The 23,689-nt window shown below is 39.3% G+C and overlaps 1 protein-coding gene across 6 annotated transcripts in view; it reads right to left on the bottom strand.

Moving 5' to 3' along the window:
- Positions 1-23,689, bottom strand: part of TMCC2 (transmembrane and coiled-coil domain family 2) — a 1,263,302-nt gene that overhangs the window by 24,087 nt on the left and 1,215,526 nt on the right. For all 6 annotated transcript variants that reach the window (XM_044076803.1, XM_044076805.1, XM_044076807.1 and 3 more), the window contains one exon: positions 13,962-14,097. In XM_044076803.1, coding sequence (XP_043932738.1) covers positions 13,962-14,097 — 136 coding nt within the window. The remainder of the gene's footprint in view (positions 1-13,961; positions 14,098-23,689) is intronic.

Genomic DNA, 23,689 nt, shown 5'->3' with positions numbered 1-23,689 from the left:
TACTATTCTCACTGTTTTGAAGGACAATGTTCTCCCTTCAAAACAGAAAACAGAGTATACCTATAAAGTATGTATACATATGTAAAATACATTTGCTGAGTAGATTCAAAATAATTATATTTGTATTTAATAAACAATCTATAGACTCATAGACAATATTGACGTATTTGTATGAACCACTTTTTTAAAACCATTTCTAAATTGCTCAAATCAGAGTAAATGCTTTAAAATCAACTTATTTGTTGCAACAAAACTTCAATGCAACCTCACTATGTCATAAGTTATAATACTTAGTTCCTTAGAATATAATTTAATGTGTGTGAGTTATAAAACTATAAACCTCAACGAAAAAACCAAGGTAAAAAATGCATATATATATAAAATATATCAATATATAAAAATATTTAAGTACAAGCAGCCTTATAGTTTTAATAATAAAAGTAATATAATTAAAAACTTAATATGCTATTAAAAATACACATAGTTCATGTGGAAGGTTATTTTGTAATGGCTGTAGGTTAAACTTGGATAAAGTGCTATGGTTTTGTGTTATATGAACATAAAAACTTTTGTATAGAGTCCCTTTGTATAAAGATGGTATCATCAGGCTATAGAAAGTTAAATATGGCTAGTTAAAAAATGTGTATGTATATGAAACATAGACCACCTAACCATATTAAATAGTTGGTATATTACCATCTATTTTTTAGGATGGGTTTAATAGAAACAAATTTGTTTAAGCCTGGTAAAAGATGAGCTCCTAGCCTAAATATCCACTTCAGCTCTGCCATAGCTAAACCATTGCTTGTGTCTCCTCTTCTTTTATTTAGAGGGACTAATTCTAAAACTCTGAAATAAAAAACATGTTCTTTGTTATCTTTAATATGCAAGGCTAAGGCATTATTTTCGCAACCCTTCTTAATTTCATACAAATAGTTGTAAATTCTATCTGTTAGCTTCCTTTTTGTCAGACCAACATAGAAAGCTGTACATCTATTGCAGGTTGCTAAGTACACCAAATTCTTTGTTAAGCAAGTGGCATAAAACCTAGGAGTGAACTTAAAATCTAACACCGGATGAATGTAAACTTGTTGTGTAGAGATATAAGAACATCTACTGCAACTCATACAAGGATGGGTACCTACTTTATTGCTAGTTTTAGTAGATGTATTGTTACTGTGGGTAAAGGTATCACATAAAATTTGTTTGAGGTTTGGACAATTCTCATATAAAAACCTAGGATGTTATGTGATCCTATCTCGCCTACATTCTGAATGATGGGTTCGGAGCCGATCCCTCGGCTCCGACTCGGCACGCTTATGCCAAAGAGCGAAGTCTCTTATTGGCTGAGCTTACTATATCCCAGGATGCACCACTACCAGTCCCCCAGATCTAGGACGGGGAAATTTTTCAGGGAGACGCCGTCCCAGAGGCGGCAGAGGGCCCCGCAATTCTGGAGACCGCGAGTCCTTTCGTGGCTCTTCAGCCTCCCACACGTCATGAGGGATTGCCCGGCTGTGCTGCTCCGGAGCCAGTCGGGTGTCGTTTTGCCAAGCACCTAAAAGCCTGGGAGTCAATCACTCAGGACAGATGGGTGCTTCGGATCATTGCCGGAGGTTACACCATCCCATTCACATACTCACCCCCACCGTCCAAGAGAATCCTGGACCCACCACCCAGTCAAAGGGAAATAGCAGCCGCAGAAGCTTTAAAGCTGCTAGAAAAGGAGTCATCCAACCGGTCCCCACAGACCAGATCGGATCAGGAAATTACTCCAGGTTCTTTTTAGTGCCAAAAAAGACAGGGGACCTGAGGCCAATATTGGATCTCAGCACACTGAACCAATCCGTCACGAAATCCAAATTCCGAATGGTCACGTTACAATCCATTCTCCCATTATTGGAGAAGGATGTTTGGATGTGCTCCATAGACCTCAAGGACGCCTATTATCACATACCGATACATCAGGCGTCCAGAAGGTATCTGCGCTTCAGCCTGGGAGTCAGTCATTACCAATTTTGCGCTCTGCCCTTTGGTCTCACCACAGCCCCAGGGTGTTCACCAAGTGTTTGGCAGTAGTGACGGCTCACCTGAGAAGTCTTGGATTCCAAGTGTTTCCCTATCTCGACGACTGGCTCCTGACTGCCACCACCAGGCATCTACTAATGGACAACCTCAAAGCCACCATCTCCTGGGTGTTTCCTGGGGATTACATTCAATTGGTCAAAGTCTGTCTTGCTGCCCTCTCAACGCATAAAGTTTATAGGAGCAGAGATAGACTCAAGATTGATGCGCGTCTTTCTTCCTGCCGAAAGGATCCGAACTTTACAGGGCCAAGTTCAAGCTCTGATCTCGAGATCCAAAGCCCCAGCCAGGATGGTTCTACAGGTTTTAGGCTCAATGTCTGCCACAGTTCTTTTAGTTCCTCTAGCAAGATTACACATGAGGATTCTTCAGTGGCTCTTGTCAACTCAATGGTCTTTTCAGGATCTTCCCCTCAATCATCACATCATGATTACGGAAATATGCAAAAGGGACCTGCGCTGGTGGCTTCAGACATCCAACTTGGATCAAGGGAAACCCTTTGTCCTCCCCCCTCCAGTGGTTACCCTGACGACAGATGCCTCCCAGATAGGGTGGGGGGGGCATTGTCTGGGCAGGCTAGTTCAGGGCTCCTGGCTTCCAGACGAAGCTCTTCTCCACATCAACGTGTTGGAGATGAGGGCTGTACTTCTATCCCTACAGGCCTTACACAAGTTTCTTCCTCAGGGCATCATCGCCATCCACACAGACAACATGTCGGTGGTCTGGTATCTGAACAAACAAGGAGGGACCAGATCGTACCCCCTTTGCAGAGAGGCCATGAGAGTGTGGGAATGGGCTGTAGCTACCAACCGTTTCTTGGTAGCGACCCACATCCCGGAAAGTCAAATGTATTGGCGGACAAATTAAGCAGGACAATTCTCTCTCCTCACGAATGGTCTCTAAACCGCACAGTAGCAGCCCAGGTTTTCAAGAGATGGGGGACGCCGTGCTACGACCTATTTGCAACTCCACAAAACGCCAAGTGCCAAAGGTTCTTCTCCTTGATTCCACATCAGGAAGTACCAGCCATGGATGCTCTAGCACAACCTTGGCCAACAGGGCTACTTTATGCCTTTCCTCCAATTCCACTCCTTCCCAAAGTTATTCAAAAAGCTTCTCAACTGGGGTCTTTAATGATTCTGATTGCCCCATACTGGCCTCGTCAGATATGGTTTCCTTACCTCAAGAAGCATGCAGTGGACGATCCGTGGACCTTAGACCTGATTCCGGACTTGCTAATCCATCAGTCGGGACATCGGCATCAGTCCCTTCAATCCTTGAAATTGACAGCTTGGCTCCTCCACTTCCGACCTTAGTTAGAAGGCACACACTAGATCCGGAAGTTGTTCACATTTTATCTTCGGCCCACAAACCCACCACTAACAAATTGTACCTCAGTAAGTGGAAGAGGTTTGCTATCTGGGCTCAACTCAAGGGCTTAGACCCTATCACTGCTCCTGTCCCAGAGGTTTTGAAATTCTTAACATCCCTGTTTAATCAGGGATCTTCTGTCTCAACCATTAAAGTCCAACTAGCGGCTATCTCTAAATTCCACGAATCCATGGATCCTCCTTTGATGAGCAGCAGACTATGCAAAACGTTCATTAAAGGTGCGAGTCTATTAAGACCACCAGTTTTTCATCCTGCACCTCCGTGGGATCTTGATTTAGTGCTTCGCGCATTAACATCTCCCCCTTTCGAACCGGCTGCTACATGCGAGTTAAAATATCTGTCTTGGAAAATGGCATTCTTAGTGGCTATTACTTCTGCAAGAAGAGTTTCAGAGCTTCAAGCCCTGTCTATTAAACCACCGTACTTGATTTTCCACAAGGATAGAGTATCACTTAGGCCTAATCCATCCTTTGTCCCAAAGGTCTGTTCTAGTTTCTGTCTTCAACAATCTCTAGAGCTACCAGTTTTCTTTCCAAAATTCTCCAATGAAGCAGAATACACTCTCCATAAATTGGATGTTCACAGGCAATTACGCTTCTATTTAGACAGGACTCAGCAACTTCGTAAGTCAGACCAGTTGTTTGTGTCCTTCTCAGATAATAAATTGGGCCAAACCATCACAAAAGCCACTATCTCAAAATGGATCAGAGATTGCATAGCTCAGGCCTATTCTTCTTCGAATAAGCAACTTACAACATCTATCAAAGCTCATTCTACCAGAGCTATGGCTACTTCTATAGCCTTTCATTCCAAGCTCGCTATATCGGAAATTTGTGCTGCGGCTACTTGGTCCAACCCGCACACTTTCATTTCCCACTACAAATTAGATGTGGCATCTAAAGGACGAGCATCATTTGGTTCCACGGTACTCAGGAGTGTTTTCCAGTGAGCCACCCAGGATTCAGGTGCTAGGACGCTGTCCCATCATTCAGAATGTAGGCGAGATAGATCACATAACATCTTTTAGTTATGTACTCACCATAACTTCAGATGTTTGGGATCCATCTCGCCTACATTCCTGATACCCACCCTCCTTCCCCCTGCCTTGGAGATCAGAAGAGATTGAACGGTTTTGAGTTCTACTGTTTTATCTTGTTTCATCTGACGATGTTATATAAGCAGGGCGTGCATGTGTGCATGTATGCGGACAAACTAGATCTGGGGGACTGGTAGTGGTGCATCCTGGGATATAGTAAGCTCAGCCAATAAGAGACTTCGCTCTTTGGCATAAGCGTGCCGAGTCGGAGCCGAGGGATCGGCTCCGAACCCATCATTCAGAATGTAGGCGAGATGGATCCCAAACATCTGAAGTTATGGTGAGTACATAACTAAAAGTTTTTCACCTACTATATTCTTCACTAGTTCATCTGTGATTAATATATTCCAATTATTACCAATAATTCTCTCAATCTGTTTCACATCACTAGTGTATTTGATTACATATCTCAAATTTCTAGAGTTAAATTGAGTAAACTTATTGTGTATAAGTGTAGTATTACTAACTCTCTTAACAGCGTTGTTAGGTATGGGATCTATCTTAACTTGGTCTTTTATTACGTCTTGTCTGATGCTTTTTACCAAATGAATATCATAGCCTCTTTCAATGAATAAAGACTCCAATTTATCTGCTTCTTTAGTTAATAAAGTGTTGAACTTGCACGGTTTTGAAATCCTTACGAACTGGCTTTTCACTATGCCAGAAAAAGTGTGCCTCGGGTGCATGCTATCAAAGCTAAGCAAAGTGTTAGTCCAACATGGTTTCCTATAGATAGATGATGAAATGCAACCTTCATTGTTCAGAGTAAGAGTTACATCTAAAAAGTTTATGCTAATGGGTGAGGATTCCATAGTAAACTTGAAGTAGGTAGTTGTATTATCCAGATAACTCAAGAAATGTTCAAAGTCATTCTTTGTGCCTTCCCATATAACCAGAACATCATCAACAAAACATTTATAGTATTTTACTATACTGAAAGAAGGATGATTAAATAAAAACTTCTTCTCCCAACTAAAAACTACCAGGTTGGCATATGTATTCGCACAGGGGGTGCCCATGGCAACCCCCCATGTCTGTAGATAATTAACATTGCCAAACATAAAAACATTGTTGTTAAGCACCAAATCAAGAAGTTGACAAATCAAAATGATTTTGTCTCCAGTGAATGTCGGCTCACTGACTAGTAACTCTCTAATAGCTTCTAGACCTATTTCATTTGGAATGGAGGTGAACAAATTTTTTATGTCCAATGTTACTAAGAGATACTTGTTAGGTATCTTGTCTAACTTCAATTTCAGTACACTATCTAGTAGTTCATAAGAATCTTTCAGAATAGAGGGTATAGAGTTTACTATTGGCCTGAGATTATGCTCAATGTATTTCGAAATATTAGAGGTAACCCACCCTTTTCCTGAAACAATAGGCCTCATAGGCATAGGTGTAACTTGCTTGTGAATCTTGGGTAAACCTTTTACAACTGGTGTTAAAGGGTGTTCAATGAAAAGATAACTGTGAAGATCAATGTTAATCTGTCTACAGTATAGTAAATCATTGATAGTTTCCTGTACATTCTTAATTATTTTGTTAAGATCATTAGAACTGATAATGTTATAAGTATTAACATCAGAAAGTAAATCTAACATAAGTCTCTCATAGTCAAGTGCATCAAATATAGCAACCCCTCCTCCCTTGTCAGCAGGTCTGAAGACTACTTCTGCTGTTTTCTTAAATTTATTTAGCGACTTATATTCTAAAGGAGAGAGATTCACATAAGCAACCTTCCTATTCCGTTTGGAGAACAGTGAATAAAAATCATTCTCACATGTTTTTAAAAAACTTTCCACACTAACTGATGGTGTTGGAACATAATTACTTTTACGTTTAAAAAGGCTGTTAAAATCAGTGGTTATCTCAGTAGTATCTTTAAAAAGCATTTTCAGTGAAACTGTCCTACAAAACAAACGTAAATCAAAGTATCTGTTAAAGTGCTACTCAGTGCAGGAATAAAGTTTAAGCCTCTGCTTAGTAGCGCAATGTCTGCATCATCCAATACCAAACTAGACATATTGTAAGGCAAAACAGTCAATTTCTTGCTTTTCTTGCATCTTCGTACCTTTCTCCTGTTAGTTTTCGCTTCCTGGGTCCTCTGCTGTTCGATCGCCCCCTGTTGCGTGTGACCTGTTTTATTGGGTAGGGTAAAAAACGTGTATCCTGCTTCACTTTTGGTATTGCTCCTGTAGCAAATTCTGGCGGAACATCCAGGAAAGCTTGCTGGTTTGGCGGTGGAGTCGCAGGAACACGCTCCCTAAAATGTATTTTACATATGTATACATACTTTATAGGAATACTCTGTTTTCTGTTTTGAAGGGAGAACATTGTCCTTCAAAACAGTGAGAATAGTATCAACTTGCATACAATTATTCAATTATTTAATTTTGTAATTTTGTAATTAATGTTGATATCAATTAAGTTCCCGCCTTTTTGAATTTAAATACAGAGTTCTTTTCATTCTAAAAATTATCTGATAAAGTGTAGTATTACCTACGCGAAAGCGCTTATCCTTGTTGTTTATGGAATCAAGTTGTATTTTTGCCTCTACTATAAGGAGATACGGAGTTTTATTTTCAACAACATCGTGGTGAGACCTACCTCTTTTTTACTTGACTATTCTTTGGACTTGTGAGTTTTGGTCTCTTGATCAGATCAGTTGCATCTTTTGGTTTTTACTTTATTTTCAGATAGATATGTACGTGGATAGTGCATTTGCTCTTGAGGTAAGGTCCCATAGATAGCATTTTCGAAGTTTAGTGTAAAACAATAAATTTCAGTAAACTTTTGAGGAAATCTTCACTAAAGTAAAACTAAAATAATGTAATAATTCAAGCAGTTGGTAATATTTTGGGGAAAAATTCATAATGCTCATAGTATGGGCCCACACCAAGCCAACACATAGCAATATTTGGGGACAACATCTTTAGCATACACACCTCTGTAATCAATGTCAGAAAGTCTGAAGTGTTATTATGCTATTCTGTCATAAAAGTCAGTTTTCACTGTCATTATATGAATTTATGGCTCCTGTGTGAATTCACGTTTTGTAACAGAAATGTGAGACAAACCTTTAGAATCTTTATCTTAGGGGTTTATATCATCAAATCTTTTAAGTCACATAAGTAATAATCCTTAAATCTGATGCAAAATGTTGAAGTTTAGCAAGGTTACAAAGAAATGTTCTTTAGGATGCTAATCAAAGGAGTCCATCATGAAATGTCACTTTGCATTTCTGTCATAATAATTTACTTAATTTCAAAGTCAAATAAAATTATATTTTCTGACAAAAATTGTCCATTGGCAGTAATGCACTTTATCACTACCTTCAACACTACATTCCTAAACATTCTTAACTCCCTTGCTCCTCTTTGCACAATTATAATCAAATCTAATACTGCTCCCTGGCTCACTAAATTTACTAGAACCCTCATGAAAGACCGGGACAGGATTCGGAAAATGTGGACTAAAACTAGGAACCCTTCTCTTCTTCAGAAATATAAAGAACTCAGAAATAAAATAAAAAAAAAATCATCCATTATGACAAAATAAACTTCTATGCCAATCCCACCTCTACTCTTAAATCACACCCAAAGAAATTCTGGAGCTCTATTAAACAGACTCTTCATCCAGGAAACCCTTCCTCTCCTAACCCATGTCCCAATGCAACACCTGAAGACATAGCCAACAAATTTAACAATCATTTTATAAACTCAATAACCTCCGTAATAAATTCTCTTCCCCCCAAGAAACAACACTAGCACCCCTACAAACTCTATACCTCTTCCAAACCCTCCTAACTCCTTCTGTCTAAAAGCAGTATCAACTAACTATGTAAAGTCATTACTCTCTAAACTTAATCCTTGCTCCCAATCTGTTGACAAGCTACCCTCTTACTTCTTCCAGATTGCCTCTGAACCTCTTGCCTATCCTGTATCCATCTTAATCAACCGATCCACTTCTGAATCCTATGTCCCCACTGTATGGAAGAATTTCTTTACTCTATCCATTCACAAAGGGGGCAACTCCTCAAACATATCCAACTTCAGACCGATTGCCATACTCTCTACACTTTCAAAAATCCTAGAGAAATGCATTCACAAGCAGGTAATGCATTACCTTCACCAGGAAAACCTTCTCACACCCACACAGCATGGTTTCTGTCCCAAGCATAGTACAACTACTGCACTCATATAATTCATCAACATAGTCTCCCTAGCTCATGATAACAATAAACTTGTCTCATGCCTATTCCTTGACCTTTCTAAAGCCTTTGACACTGTCTCTCACCCACTCCTTCTAGATAAACTCACTAACTTACATTTCTCTCCCCCTACTATCTCCTGGTTCTCCAGCTATCTCTCTACCTGCCAGCAATCAGTTAAATGGTTCTCTGCACTATCCTCCCATCTCACTGTACAAATGGGAGTACCCCAAGGGTCCATACTTGGACCACTACTCTTTAATATTTTCACCAACTTGCTCTATTCCTCTTGCCCCCAGTCATCTCTTGTGTAATATGATGATGACTCAACTGTTATAACCATTGTTCACAACCCAACTGACCTCCACTCAACTACCCAGGCATCCTTCCACACCATTGAGACTTGGCTTAGTGATAACAAACTAATACGTAATCCAAAAAAAAACTAAGCTCCTACTCTTCCTCCCTAAAAACATCACCACACTCAAAAGTACATTTACCATCTTATCCTGCAACAACACTATCATCTCAGCTGAATCTAGTACTAAATTGTTAGGTGTTACAATAGTTGATCAGCTTAAGTTTGATCTCCATACTACTAACTCAGTAAAAAGAACTCATCAGAAACTTGAACATCTTTTCCGTAGCAAGAAATACTTAACTAATACTGCCCGAATAACTCTCTCCCAGGCTTTATTACTCCCAACACTCCTGTACAGCTGCCACATATTCACAAACCTAGATTCTGCACTTATTTCCAAGCTTGAAACTACCTATAATAAGATCGCCAGATTTGCAGCTAACAAAACCTACAAGTCACACCATTGCTTAGCACTACAGCAACTAGAATTCCCTCAGCTGCTCCAACTATACCAACTACAAATCATCCACTCTATCCTCTATCTACCCTCCTTCTGCCCCAGCCTCTCCACTATCATATCTAAATATTCCCCTGCTAGGACACTACGCAGCTGAAATCATGAATTATGAGACATCTACAAACCCAAAACCAAAACAGGCAGCATTCTCTATAACTATAACCCAGCTACATCCTGGAACCAACTCCCCTTGGAAATAAAATCCCTATAGCAGAGCAAAAGTTTCAAATTAGCCACAAGGAAATACCTACAAACAAAGTGGTCTTGCCAGTGTAGCCAACCCCCCTGAAACCACCATCCTTTCACCTATTTCACCACCTCACTCTTAATGTCTCTCTAACACTATTCCCCTGCCTCTTCTACCTCTTCCCTTCCTCTATCTCCAACCACTCTTAATTCTTACAGTCTAAAAACAACCTACCTGTCTAGTCTGTCTCCTATACTCTACCGCCCCTACATCTCCTACTAGCCATTCCTACTTTCCTTTCTTGTTTCCAAACTCCTACACAACTAGATCCTACCCACTTTAAATAATCATCTGCCTGTTAACTCATTTTGCTCTAAGCAGCTTAAATAATATTGTAACTAGTCACATTTTCTTCTGCCAATTGTTTAAAACCTTGTTTGTAACAACTCACATACTTGCCTGCCAATTGTTAATACTCTGTATAACTGAATTGCCTGAGGAGCTTTTTTCTCTCCAGGTCTCTGCTTGTAAGATCCTATAGCTGATTGTTACTAATATGTTACTAAAATGTAATAAATTGTTTTCTAGTCCTGAGGAGCTTTTCTCCCTGGGTCTCCGCTGAAAATGAGTCAAAAGCTCAGCCAGACTAACCCGGTTAACAAATGTAAAATAAAAATAAAAAATAAATAAAATCAGGTCAAGATTAATAGATGCCCCACTGAAAATTCAGGCTCAGAATGTTAAGAAATTAAGTTATGACTGTCTTATGTTGGATAGAGAGTTGACCAGGAAAGTCTGCCTGGGCTATGCAAAACCTCTTTTCAGCAGAGCTCCAGGGGAAAGCTACACATGCATACATTAACAAAGATACCTTAATACAAACAAGTAAAATCTAACAATATTCATAGGTAAGTACAAAAATTAGAACAACACTTGTTAAGGAGCTAACAGATAAACCAGCTTTCACAGCTTGTAATACTTGCATTTCATTTTTAGTAGGTTCTGTCAAACTGTAGAGGGTAAAGAGGAGATATCATCAGAGTTGTGTGAAGTTAAAGGGTGAGCGAGATGGGACTGGGAAGGTGAGTAAGTTAGAGTGGTAGAGATGTGTAGCTACTACAAGGCAGTAAGAAAAATGGAGACATGGTGTTGACAGAGTAGTGAAAGAGGGTGAAATATAAGAGGAGGTGAATTAGAGTGGAAAATATGGAGAAGGATACGTTAGGTGAAGAGGCTGTGTGGGGTGAAAGAGTAGTGAAATGGAGGCTGGAATAAAGAAAGAGTATGAAAAAAGTAAAAGAAAGTTAATTAGGATGGAAAAGGAGGTGAGATGGAGAACTAGGTGCAGAGGAGAGTTAGTAGCAATGAAAAAGGAAATATATGTGAAGGATATATATATATATATATATATATATATATATATATATATATATAGATAGATAGATATATATATATAAATATATATATATATATATATATATATATATATATATATATGTATATATATTGTTGAAGGAGGTGACAGGAGTACGGGAAGATTTAAAATTCCTATAGAACTTAATTCTCCTAGCAGCCGGGGGGGGGGTTGGCATAATGGTTAAGGTGTTTACCTTACAAACATAAGGTGCAAGGTTTGATTCTCACATGGGGTAATTGGCTAGGCTGAAAATGGCCCACAAGGGCAGTTAGCCTAGTAGTAATTTATGAACCTATGAAAAGGTAGAGGATCTCAGTTTCATCAGTAACCAGCTGGCTATTGAAGAGTAGGAAAAGTCCCTGGTGTGGACAGGAGGAGCATCTTTCACGCCTGTACAGATGAACCATTTTCTTTCTTTAGGGGAAAAGTAAGGCATGTTTGGACTGAACAGCATGCACCATTTGTTTATCGTGAATATGTGTACTGTTTTTACAGAAAAAGGGTATTGGGGTAACAAGTATAGACAATGAATGAGATTTTTTTTCTTTTCAATGTACACTGCACTGTATATGTACTCTTCTCAGCAGCAGCTAATACCAGACTATTACAAATATAAATAGCTGATACTGAGTGACTAGATTTTCTCAGTAACAGCTGAATGACTGTAGCTGTTGTAAATAGGTCGATAAAGTTAAGCCTTGAAATGAAGCTGATACCTGCATATGAATGTCACTTGCTGACAAACCAATGTGTTGCCTACATCTCTCTGAAAGTCAACACAATGAAATGGTCACTTTGGCCTTTAGATAGGAAAACATTCAATGGAGATGCATGGTGCTCAGACTATCCAGGCCCGCATATATTGAGGAATACCTATTGCTGGGATAAATGAGCACCTCATAGTCCAGATCTGACTGGGAGAGTGTAACAGAGATCAGTATGGCATATATTCCCACGCCACTCATGAAGGAAGGCATGTTTGATGTGAGGCAGCACATATCTATAACAGAAGAACCATTCCCTAAACATCATTTATGCCATCAAGCCTTGGCTGGGAGTAGACAGTTGTGTTTTCTAAAACAGGCAGCCATCTACAAACAGGAAGCCCTTTCTCTCTCTCTCTCTATCTATCTATCTTTCAAGCTCAGTGAACTTTAGTTTGTTCCAGAACCAAAATTGGGAGAGGCTGCCTACATGACAAAGAGTGACCACAAAACATTCTGAGAGTTCTATTCAGTCCTCAATTCTGTTTTCTATAACTTGATGCAAGGTGGATGCAGTGTAGCACATGGTGCTCAGCTGATACTAGACCAATCCAGCAACAACCTCCTCTAAGTACTGAACCTGTCTTTACCCAGAGAAACACAATAAATATCTTTGTTTTAAAAGGATCATAGAGGGAAGATGTTTAGCACGTACATGATGAGGCAAACGTCAGTGGATATCAAGATGCCAGGAATGAGCCTTCTATGTAGAGAAGGTGGTGAAGCAGTTTGTTATTACTTAGTCATTATTTTTTTTATCCTTGAATATTTCCTTTTGTATTGCACCTCTGTAGTCAACCTTACTTTTGTCACTCTCAGCATTAACTGCTGTCACTTCTGTACCCATTAGATCCTAGTTGAAAAGGGTTTGCAAGGATCAGCCATCTTACCGAATCAGCCTTCTGCTTCGCACTGCTTATTGGTCAACACATCTCTTCTAGATCAATGGAAGTCTTTGCCCTCTTTCTCATCCCTCATCAGACCTATTACTGAATAAAATGTTCCCTTTGAAATATACCTCACTAAGCACCTTGGGCAAAATGAAATATCCCAAAGATTCCTATCTAGAAAAATATTTGATTTAAGCCACATAAGCTACCCAGACTCAGTCTCTTACAGACTCATGACAGATGAACTTGGCTTAGCGAGTTGTACTATGAAATACTTCCCCCTTGTTTACCTTTGAAATGAATGTACCTTTACATATGAAACAATTCAACTAATGCCCACTTCAAGAACATGCCATCTTGCATACTATGTTTCTTATCTAATGATTTTCTACCTTTGGGATTCACTCCTTCTGCACCGCAATCAGAGTACCAACCCAGAAACCTACAAAGCAAATCTCAAAAACTGGACAGGTAACCCTAAATTCATCCCTGGTGTTAATGCAAATTATCTATCCAGAGGAATGCCATCTGACCTTATTACAAGGGTGATTTAGCTAAGCTTCTTGGTGGCTCTCCAGCCAAAAAGTTAAAATAAACCTGTGAATCTTAAAAGATAGAATAAATAGTCTGTACACTATCATTAATACCTTGGGAATAATGTTAGCAATTCCAAACATAAAAAGAAAGATTTAATGGTGCAGTACTAGTTTTGCTCCAGTAACTCAGTCCATGGAGATGTGACAAGTATTTAAAAGGGACCTGGGCACAACTTGATAGCACCTTCATGGTTATTTACATCCCTAAGGTCTGTGCATTCGTGTTCTTGAATAGTATCTGTAATTTAGCAACACCACTTTGCTTCCTAAACCTTTTCTATTTTAGTTATTAATAAGCAGATAAATTCATAAATAATTGATGTCAGGAAGGAAGTATTTCACTAGGCAATTTATTATCAAGGACATCAGAAGAGACTGTGTGTGTACCTACAGTGGATTAGAAAGCCAGTTGAAAAACAGGGAAAGAAGTGCCTTCTGCTCACCTGTATGTCTCTTGCTCTCTCATAAGATTGGTATGCCACTTTTTCCTCCATACTAGCAAGTTCCTGTTTTAGGTTTGTCATCTCATTTTGATGTAGTTCTGTTAGATCATTCAGCTGTTCTTCAAGTCGCTCATACCTACATGTTGAACAAAAAGAAAAAAATTCTCAGGAAATACTTAAATGATATATAAAAAAAGCACACACACACACACACACACACACACACCCTAATCCTATATATTCTATGAGTATGTATAACATTTTTTCATAGCTTTTAGCTTTACAAATCAAGCACACTCTATAAATGAGCAATCATGAGGTAAGAAATATTTCTTTGATATTGCCTAGTCTTGAAGACCATTTTGTTTTATTTGTATTCTGTTTTGTTTGTATTCCATTAGTTTCCATTCAGTCATGCACAGTTTTTGCTTTAAACTTTTATCCTTCCTTGTAGAGCCAAGTAATTGATAATTTCTGAACTTACTACCACAATACACAGCTGTTCTGATGTCTCCAAAACAGACATATTCAAATCACCAAAGAAACTATGCAGACAACTAAAACAGTAGCAAGAGATTATATGGCCAAACCCTTGTGCATTGTTCTTCAAAAGTATTCTTTATCCTCCATATGTTTTTCAGTTTACTCAAGAGAACTATATACTACTACTTCCCCTCTACTTACTTCTTTTTACCAAATCCTATCTTTCTCTTCTTCATCCTTCCCTCTTATTCAGCTCCTTTTTGTACTTTCTTTTTACTTGAAACTTATGCTGTACTCTGTTCTTTTTATTTTAATCTTCCATTATATTCTCTACTGTAAATACTATCTAATTTCCTTTTCCTTAATCCTTTCTACTATTGTTGTTCTTCTTTCGGCTTTTCCCGGTTAGGGGTCGCCACAGCGGAACTCCGGTCCGCTAATGATTGGCAGTAGATTTTTTACGGGTGCAGAGGTGCCAGCTCGATGCCCAACCTCCAACGAAGGCACGCCCATTCTACGCATGTCTTTCGAATGCCACTCAACCGTGGGGAGGACATGCAGACTCCACACAGAAGGCCACACAGAATGGGAGAACCTCTTGCTGTGAGGCAACAACACTACCGCTGCACCACCACAGCTTGCCTTAATCCTTTCTACTATGATTTCCACAAATATAATAAATAGTACTGGATCATTTTTTGAAATGTATAACTACAATTGTGTTCCAGTATTAATCTGTTAAGTATATTTTGCTTGCTGCTTGAAAATTATCTTTTTTTTTTGTTGCTGTGGTGCTTTTTTATAAGTTAAGTTATTTTTGTTGCTGTTTTTTCATGGAAACTCTACTCTATGTAAACACGGAGCATTTGTAAACAAAAAAAATTGGTTCTTTTTCTTGCTGTTTTGTTCATTGTAACCCAAGGATGAACCTGAAAAATGTACCCAGGTCAGTGTTTTACTCTTAATAGCCTATCCCTACTCAGCTCAACTATGTACAGGGAGCAAGTCCCATCTGTGATGCCTGTGACAAGGGTTTGACCAGCATTACACATCCCTCTTCATTCGTGTATGTTACTAATTAACTTTATCTATTTGCATAACCTCTCCATCATGGGCCTAGCTGTAGGTGACAAAGTTCTTTGGTTCTCTCCACTTACCTATTACAATAATAAATTCAAGTCCATTTCTTTACTAGCTGACATTACACGGCAACTGCCTTAATATAAACTCAACAGAAAAGAAAACTATGTAGAAACCACAGCTGGATATTCTCCAAACCAACAGACTTCTCTGTAGTTCAGCAATCACAAAAACCAATAAATCCCGGTAGGCATAAACTTTTATTAAGCACAACACGCAAGGCTTTTCGTCGGTAACACTACCAACTTCTTCAGAAAACTTGGTAGTTGGTAGTATTATCGACGAAAAGCCTTGCGTGTTGTGCTTAATAAAAGTTTATGCCTACCGGGATGTATTGTTTTTTTGTGATTGCTGAACTACAGAGAAGTCCGTTGGTTTGGAGAATATCCAACTGCCTTAATATGCTAACCTAAGATTTTTATAATCATGTGGTTTCACAGTTTTATGCTAAGCTTGTGGTGGTACAGCCATTAAGAAGAATAGTTACATCACCTTTTTAGTGATAAGGACACTTCTTTACTCTAAACTGAAGATTATTCACATTAATACTAGGTATAAATTTGTTGTTACCCATCTAGTCAACCAGAATGCCTTTGAATGCTGTCAGGGAGTTATTCTGCTTGATATGCAGAGGGGCTCAATTCCAAAAGGGGGTGTGACAAAAGGAGATACAGCCAGCCCAGCTAGCTGGAATTTTGTAAATAATTATATGTCATTTGTAAATATCAACGTAATTTATATAAGATGTTTGTGTTACAACTGTATTGGAACTGTATGTCATGTGTATATCAAACTGCTTGTACAGATGTGTGTGTTGAAAAGGGTATTTGCAAAGTGCTGTTTGAAATGTAGACACAGTGTGTCCTACTGGAAGAGAACAGAAATGTACATGCACTATTGTAACTGTTTAAATATATATATTTTAACAGTAGAAACTGGAATACAGGAGGTTAACTTCAGCAAAATAACTGAAATTAAATTACTTTATGGCTAGGCCATAAAAATGGTATCTTTCAGTTTTCAATACAATAAGAGACACAATATCTGTACTAGGAAACTTCCTGTATTATCTTTACGGTGAAGTAATTACTAGTCTTGATAGCATGAATAAATGCAATTATTTTATGACTTTCAGCATTTGCCAGAGATCTGAGGAGAAGCCCTTGTCTATATATTTTTACAGGTAGATGCTAAATACTGCCAGCTTCATCAATGATTGTTTGGCCTGGAAACTAAAAGTCAAATGACTAGAAATTATGTCATTCTGCAATCTATCCCAGCAGTAATATTTGAGATATTATTTTGAGAAGTCTCTTAGTGAGACAGAGCATTCTGCGTTATGTCCTGGATCTGACAAAAACTAGAAGATCCATTCACCACATCTATCTTGCTCTGTTAGCAAGTTCTTAGGCTATAGTAATTCTCTTAGATACAGTCAGGAATATAGTAAAGCTTAGTTTAGATGTTTTTCTTTATTTATTTGAGACTGCACTGCAATGTTATTTTAAATATTTCCTGTGATTTTCAGCTCTGATGTCACTGTGAATATATATTTAGTATTGTCTTGTTCTTTTATTATTTATTATTAAATATATATAAACATTCCATTGTGGCTGAATCTATGTAGAGATATTTAAGTTTTGAGAGTACTTGTATGCTTATTTGGTGACACTGTGTGGGCCACTCCTAATAGCCTTGCTCTTGATCAAACTACCATTTGTATTAATATTAATATTGCACAGTAAGATTGGACACCCTTGTTAAGGGCCTTAAGGTAGCTGATAAGGAGTGACTGGTTGTAGTAATAACTATCTTATAGTCTGGGCAGAAGGAGGCATAGCTATTAAACCTGTGCCAGCCTTTCCCAGGTGTGCATGCATGTGTGTGTGTGTGTGTGTGTGTGTGTGTGTGTGTGTGTGTGTGTGTGTGTGTGTGAGTGTGTGTGTGTGTGTGTGTGTGTGTGTGTGTGGGTGTGTGTGGGAGTGTGTGTGCGCGTGTGTGGGAGTGTGTGTGTAAATTGTGTAAATCAAACCTCAGTGTGTGTGTGTATGTGTGTGTGTGTGTGCGTGTGTGTGTGTGTGTGTGTGTGTGTGTGTGTGTGTGTGTGTGTGTGTGTGTGTGTGTGTGTGTGTCAGCTACTTAGGCAAGGACACAAAGCACTGGTTGGACAGTGAGGGTACTGGAGGTCTTTGCTTGGTCACTCAGCTAAGATCTCAACTCTATAGCTGTGCCAGTGGGGAGTCTTACCGGGGATCTGGAGAGAGAGAGAGAGAGAGAAAAACCAGTGCCGGACTGACTGTAGTCTCTGTGTGCTCTTAAGGAAAATTGCACTTGATGCAGAGAGCTGCATCTGGAAATACTGTGTGTGTGTAGTTGTCATCCTTCCAGTGTATGTCCCCCACTGGTGCCAGTGGTGAGGAATTGATGCTCCCTGATTACTGGTCCAGTGGAGGGTCATCACAGGGGTATGCATTGAGCAAGAAACCTATTGTGCCAGTAGGTGGTGTTGATCAAACAGTGGAGGTTTAGGTCTCTGAAAAGATTATTTTCTGAAGGTAAGGAAGGTCGAAAAGTGCAGGTTTTTTTCTAGCATGAAACATTAAGCAGAGGTCACCCTTCAAGATCTTGTTTAAGACAGTGTAGAAGGAGACACATTTTAATATGTTGGGTTGGTTTAACTGTTTTAAAACAGAGTTCATATTTGAGGCCTTTCAAGTTTTACAAAATTCTTTGATAACTACAGTCCAAATGGGTTACTGTCTTTGATGACAGGTCTAATAATGGAAGAATAAAGAGGACCAAAACATCTCTTGACCCATAGGACAAAACTCAATGGGAAAGTTCTGCAAGGTAAAAAGACCTCCTAACTGCTCCAAAGAGATGGTGGTCAAAAGACAGCTTTTTTTTCCCATGTAGGTACATACATCTTTAATAAAAGACTCTTTTTTTGAAAGGAGCACCAGGATCTTACTGAATGCAATTGTGCTGAGGGTGAGGCTATAGTAAACATACCAGGTACTTGCCTGAGACTGTACATCATAGTGACAGTTGACAATTGCTCCTAATTTGTGGTCATCTGGAAACTTGGTTAGCCTGAGTTCCTGGATGACAAAATTCACTTCTGAGAAGTAAACGCCAAATAAGAGGGGATTCAAGATTTAGCCCTATGGCTTCAGACCCCTTGTTTGATGGTATAGGTTCTGCTATTAAGCCAGATGTTATCCAGTGAACAGTACAAAGGTTAACCTTAAAATTAGAGAGCTTGTCTATGATACTCACCTGGGGAATGGTGTTAAATATTAACAAGGTCAAGGTAAGCAGTGTGGACAGGATAGCCCTCGTCTGAAGACGTCCATGAGTTTGTCAAAAAATTGAATAGCTTGAATAAACCTGACTTGCATTTCATAAGTCCAAGCTGTTAGGGTCAAAGGTTTCTTATCTCATTGTTAATAAGATCAACACTGGTCTGTTCCATGAGTTTACAGATAATAATGAGACTACAAGGCCTATGGTTACCAGCAACTGCTGTGGAAAAGTACAACTGTGGCTGTTCTCCAAGTTTTGGGTACATAACCTGTGGAGACACCATAGTTAAAGAGATTTAGAAGAGATTGTATGTGGTGTTTGACATTTCAAAGCAGACAACTTGGTATTTTGGTGGTATCCACAGAACTAGTGGTTTTAGTTTGGTATAGAGCTGATGTGACTTAATTTGGGGTGACAACAGATAGGACAGTCAGGAGAAAATTAAGGAATCACTAGATGCCAGAAGGCTGTTGGCAAGAATTAAGAGCAGATTTTAATATTACTTCTAAGTCTCCTAATGTAGATGGGAATGCTCCTGTGTTTATTTTTGGCACTGATGGCTTCCTTAAATTCATAACTGAAACTGAAATGTTCAACTAAGAGTCTTGCCTAATGCTTTTAGAGATTTTATTTTGAGCAAGAGGGAATTTTTATAGAGTTGTGAGATTTTTATTTTTTAATATAGAATTGATTTGGGGTGCCTTCTCTGTGGAGTCTGCATGTCCTCCATGTGGTCATGTGGGTTTCCTCTGGGTGCTCCAGTTTCCTCCCACATCCCAAAGACATGCTGTGGATTGGACACTCTAAATTGTCCCTAGGTGTGAGTGCATGCATGTGTGTGCCTTCTGTGGAAGGTTGGGTGGCGGGCTGACAACTCGACAAAGTAAAAAACTCCACTGCCAATCATGAGCGGACAGGTGATCCACTGTGGCGACACCTAACCGGGAAAAGCCGAAAGAAGAAGAATATTGATATAAGACTTAAGCCATATTGATTTGCTTTTGAATTTATAACTACTCATGCGGTAGATGGTCAGTACATCTATTCGAGAAGGAGTAAAATTCTGAGGATTATGTTGAGGCAAGTGTGGCATCAGGAATTGATTTATTTGGTGGAATATGATTGTCCAGAACATTAGTAAGTAACAATTAAGTGGATTTAATATGATTCGGAAATACTGTAGGGCTTCTGTGAGTGAGTAGGGTTGTATTGAGGTGAAGTTACAGCTGCGTGATCTGATTTATACACGAAGGTAGTAAGTTATGGGGTTGTAGAGTAGTGGGAATGGTTAGTAAGGACATGTGCAAGGTGAGAATGGGGAGAATTCACCCCACAGAACTGGGATTTAGAAAATGTAAGAATTTCTGGTCATATCTGCTAGTGGTTGTAATTATAGTCTCCCATAATAGGGTTTTTGGCTATTGAGTAGCTTTCTGTGTTGACCTAGACAACCACTATACTCTGAAGGGGATGTAAAAAGGGGATTTGGAGTTGACAGTGATATAAGCAGTTTTGTTGAGGTTAGCACATGTTGAACTTCTAGACTGATGACAAGAAAGATTTGATGTGAGATACCAAGGTTCCTAATAAATATGGATATGTTCCCACAGTACACAATGGCTGAGACTTCATGGTAAGCACAGAAACCAGTATTCTAGCAACAAAGTATCAGTAAACACAGAGATATTGATGCCTCCAAGAGTGAATAGGCCTTAAATGCAAATATTTTGTTGTTTACCTTCTGGCATTGAACAAAGTAATTGTGATATTGCTCAAATTGGAATTTGCTAGCTTGGTATGCTCATGAGTTAAACATTACTTAAAAAAGTTAATATGTTGAACCCTAGCCAGTATGCAAATGTCATGTGATGAGACGTGTAGGTCACTTCAGGCAAAGCAAGTTCTGTTTACCAAGTAGTGACAGGAAAACACACACACACACACACACACACACACACACACACACACACACACACACACACACATACACACACACACACATACACACACACACACACACACACACACACACACACACACACTTCCTCTTGAATGAAACCAGTTAGCAAGCCAATCACTGTTAGCAATTATTTTTTCTTTGAATTGGGCATCATACTTGGAGAAAAATGTGCACTCAACCCTAATGGTTTACCATCCTCTGGGATATAGGTACTGAGTTAAATTGTGCTTCACAGCCTCTGCCATATGGTAGAACACATATGGCCATTCACCCCCACATGGGCAAGAATATCATCATACTCATATTTAGGATAGTGAAGGGTCCTGAAGGCCCTTGATACTGAACATCATGGAGATACAACTGACTGTAACCTTCCTATCCACTGGTGAGTGCCATGTCAGTGTCTTAAAGCTATTATCTTCCATAACCAGGACCTGAGCATTAGAAGCAGGTGTATAGTACCTTACGGGTTCAGGCCTGCAGTCTCAGTGACTCACTGTATAGGCATGTAAGGGGTCAGTAGAAGTGTGTCTGTGTATGCCTGAGGACTTCTCACTGGGTGCCTGGGAGGGTTAGTCAAGGATAAAATATGTGTAGTGATATGTGCCTGTTTACTGGCAAAGACAGAAGTGGAGAGGCATTCATGTAGGTACATGCATCTCTCAAAAGTACAGCTGGAAGATTTTAGAAGTAAAAGGTTGTCAGTAAAACTGACAGTTTTTACACTAGTAGCAACAAATTGCACAGGTTATGAGGTCAAAGCTTCATGACGATAAGCATCAACTAATATTAGTTGTAATTGGGGACAGACAGTGCTACTGCTAGACTTAGGATTATTAGGTTACTCTTTAGAGTTATACTGCTGAGATCGCACCTTAACAGTATATGTGCACTGGGTATGCCTGATGAGATGCAGTGTCTCTTCCCCTGGTTGAACCTACTGCTGCTGCTGCTGATACGATTGCAGTAATGGAAGATTTTTTGACTTACTAAGAGCTATGCTTTCCCTGTCTCTCTATACATACGTACATGCATGTATATATAAATATGTAAAAAGAGAGAATGAATGTTTGTGTCTACATGTTTTTCAACTCAGTACACTAGTTTTGCTGTCAGGTTTGCAGTGACAGCTGTAGTTATCAGTGCAAGAATAGGGGCCAGTTGATAAGAGACTAATTTAGCTTTTAGTGCAGCTATATTTTTTTTTTTTTTTTTTTGCCAGAAGGTGATGAGTTTTGTTTTTTTATTTTGCATATAGTAGGAGAAAGTTACAGGTGAGTACTCCTTAAGGAAGTGAAGAAGAATGTTCATGTCAGAAATGTGGTTCACAGATTCATAGGTTGTTACTAAGGTAACCACCCCCTGGGGGGAGGGGGGGGGTCACCTTTCTAAGCCTGGCCAAGTTTTCCAAAAAGAATAATGACATCCTTTATCTAAATAGGACATTATGGCCAGACCTTTATAGCTATGTCTGTCCATAAGGGACATGGGTGCCAGGCCTGGTTTAAAAAGAGAAGCAGTTTCTTAGACACATATCTTTCTCTCTAGCATGTTTTTTTTAAGTCTCAGACAAAATTCAGGTCCTTAGACATTGTATTTCTGGTACTGTTTAACTTCCAAATATGTAGGAGATTCATAACCGTGGGGTTTGCAGATGCATTGTAAGCTAGGCACAGATCATCACTCGGCAATCTGTAGGAAACTGACTAGAGAGAAAGGCCTTTCAGGTGCACTGCGTAAGGCAGGTTTGTTACTCCTTGTATTCTTTTTGTAAGGATTGTCTGAGGTCACTCTAGTTACTGCATATGTCTGGTCAGGTCCATTCCGACGGAAGCATTGTTCTCTGTGATTGGTCTGAAAAGGGCAGAGTACAGTGGAATAATGACATCTTTGGACTTAGATGTCATGCCCTTACTTATAAGTTGTGCAACATAAAAGTATTTCCTCACCACTGTGGCGACATAGTGTTCAAAAGTAAGGCTACAGTCCATGTGCGTATCCAGATCCCTGACCACTCAGTCAACTCTTAGGAGCATATTATCAACACAGTAATTACCTGGTATGGTTGACTTCCCAAAGAGTACAATTATGCACTTCTTAGCAACGATTTTAAGACTGAGGCTTTGGCACCATTTGTTAGTCAGAGATAGGTCTTCTTGAAGAATACTATTGTCTTAGTGGAGTCAATAACCCCAGCCTGCAATCATCTGTAAACTGTTAGTCATAAACCATCAGCATTTACTTCCACTAAAGAGAAGTAGATGCCAAAAAGGCCTGGGGGACTCCCCTAGTGACTGACCTCTTGACGGAGGTGGCCTCACTACTTCTTGGGTCCTATCAGTGAGTTAGATGGTGATCAAGCAGGTGATAAAAGGGTTTAAACCTAGTTTAGTAAGCTTGTCTTTAATGCCTAAGTTGGGTATTGTATCAAAAGACTTGGCCTGGTTGAGGTAAGCTATGTGTGCAGTCTTGCCCTCATCCATTGCTTTGGTGACCCTCTCAAAGAAGTCCACCAGATTTAATAGGCATGACCTTCCATTAACAAAGCCAAACTGTGATGGATCCTGTGTTTGCAGGTTACCTATGTTTTCATTTATCATGTCCATGATGATTCTTTCCATAGCCTTACACTTGCAGATGGTCAGACTTATGGAAAGTACAGTTGTGTACACTTGCCATAAATGTAGATGTTCGAGTGTATTCACTGTTGCAGTCATCACACTTGGGTTGTCTGCCTGCAGGTAGCCCTCAGTCGGCCCAAATACCAGAGACTTAGTATTTCTGTGTCAGACGATGTCACTTCTTCTATGACGTCAGGTCATCAGGGGTATAAAAATAG

The sequence above is a fragment of the Protopterus annectens genome, chromosome 7.part0, assembly GCF_019279795.1.
Source record: "Protopterus annectens isolate FY-2018-M chromosome 7.part0, PAN1.0, whole genome shotgun sequence".
NCBI lineage: Eukaryota > Metazoa > Chordata > Ceratodontiformes > Protopteridae > Protopterus > Protopterus annectens.
The sequence above is the reverse complement of the archived record's forward strand: the minus strand, read 5'-3'. Positions and strand labels throughout refer to the sequence as shown.